This window comes from Rhea americana, unplaced genomic scaffold (genome assembly GCF_003343005.1).
Source record: "Rhea americana isolate MKP2758 unplaced genomic scaffold, rheAme1 scaffold_1878, whole genome shotgun sequence".
In the NCBI taxonomy this organism is placed as follows: domain Eukaryota; kingdom Metazoa; phylum Chordata; class Aves; order Rheiformes; family Rheidae; genus Rhea; species Rhea americana.
In genome coordinates, this window is record NW_028186014.1 from 1 (window position 1) to 1,235 (window position 1,235).

At 72.6% G+C, this 1,235-nt stretch overlaps 1 protein-coding gene across 1 annotated transcript; it reads right to left on the reverse strand.

The window, feature by feature from the left end:
• Positions 1–112: 112 nt before the first annotated feature.
• On the reverse strand, positions 113–1,228 carry LOC146597379 (uncharacterized; the record flags this gene model as incomplete). The annotated part of the gene is made up of 4 exons (XM_085302197.1): positions 1,114–1,228; positions 643–777; positions 320–517; positions 113–238 (listed from the first exon to the last, which is right to left on the reverse strand). Coding segments are annotated over exons 1-4 (486 nt in total), but the record flags the coding sequence as incomplete, so codon positions are not given.
• Between the last annotated feature and the right edge of the window lie 7 nt (positions 1,229–1,235).

The following is a 1,235-nucleotide window of genomic DNA, read 5'->3' on the forward strand; positions in this document are numbered from 1 at the left end:
GGACAGGGCACCCACAGCCTTGAGTGCCCCCCACAGCACAGGGCAGCTCCCAGCCCCACAGCRAGCTGAGGGGTGCAGGGTACTCAAGCCCAAGGCAATGCCAGATACTCACCTCGGGGGCCTGGGGGGAGCAGGGCGCCCGCTCACCCTTGCTGCTCTTCCTCCGCCTGCCCGGGGGCAGCTCCCACGACGGGGCAGGTTTCAGCCTCCGGGGCTCCCCGCGGGGACCCTCTTCCACCTTGCAGRGAGGCACAAGCATCAGCACCACCCCCCGTGGACCTCCCCACCCACCCCAAAGGTGTCCTGTGGCCGCACTCACCCCCTGGGGCCCCGGGTCAGCCGCCGTGGGGGTGGCACAGGGGGGCAGGAGATCCGCCAGCGCCTGCTCCTCCTTGTTCCCGTAGCCGTCGAACTCCACCAGGCAGGTGCCCGCCGYGGCGTCCAGCGCCCGCACCGTGGCGGGGTACAGCAGCCCGTCGCCCGACCAGACGGCACGGCAGGCGTCTCCCACTGCCCACTGCGGGGAGAGACCGGGGGGGGGGGCGGAGGAGGATCGCGCCAGCCCCGGGAGGCTCCTCGGCGTGAGCCTCCCTCCCTGAGGCAGCAGCGGGGACAGGAATGGCCATCTCCTCGCCCACTCACCTGGGAGCCTTCCTCCTCCTCCTCCTCCTCCTCCTCCTCCTCCTCCTCCTCGCTGGGGGTCACACTCAATGCCGGGGACTCGGGGCTCTGATCCGACTCCTTGTCCGGAGCATCCTGGGGCAGGCTGAGATGGGGCTGGGGGGGCAGAGCAGGGGCCTGGTCCTATCCTGGCCCAGGCAGCCCCAGCACAAGTTTGTCCAGCCCCAGCTCGGTCCTGGTTCAGGTCCCTCCAGCTGTGGTGCCCCGATCCAGGCTAGTCCGGACCCTCCTGCCCCAGCCTGGTCCCGGTTCAGACCCCTCCAGCCCCAGTACTCCCAGTCCAGGCTAGTCTGGATCCGCCCGCTCCGGTCTGGTTCCTGTTCGGGTTCTCYCACGCCGGTACTGCCGGTCCAAGCCAGTCCGGACCCTCCCGGCCCGGCCCGGCGCGAACCCCGGTTCGGGACCCCCCTGCGCCAGAGCGCAGCCGCCTACCCGCGGCCCCGGGGCGCTCTCGGCCATGGTCCGGCGCGGGCGGCACCGAACCGGCGGCCGCACGTGGGTCCCGTCTGCGCCGCTCCGCTCCGCAGCTCCCCGCAGCGCCGCGCCCCGCCCCC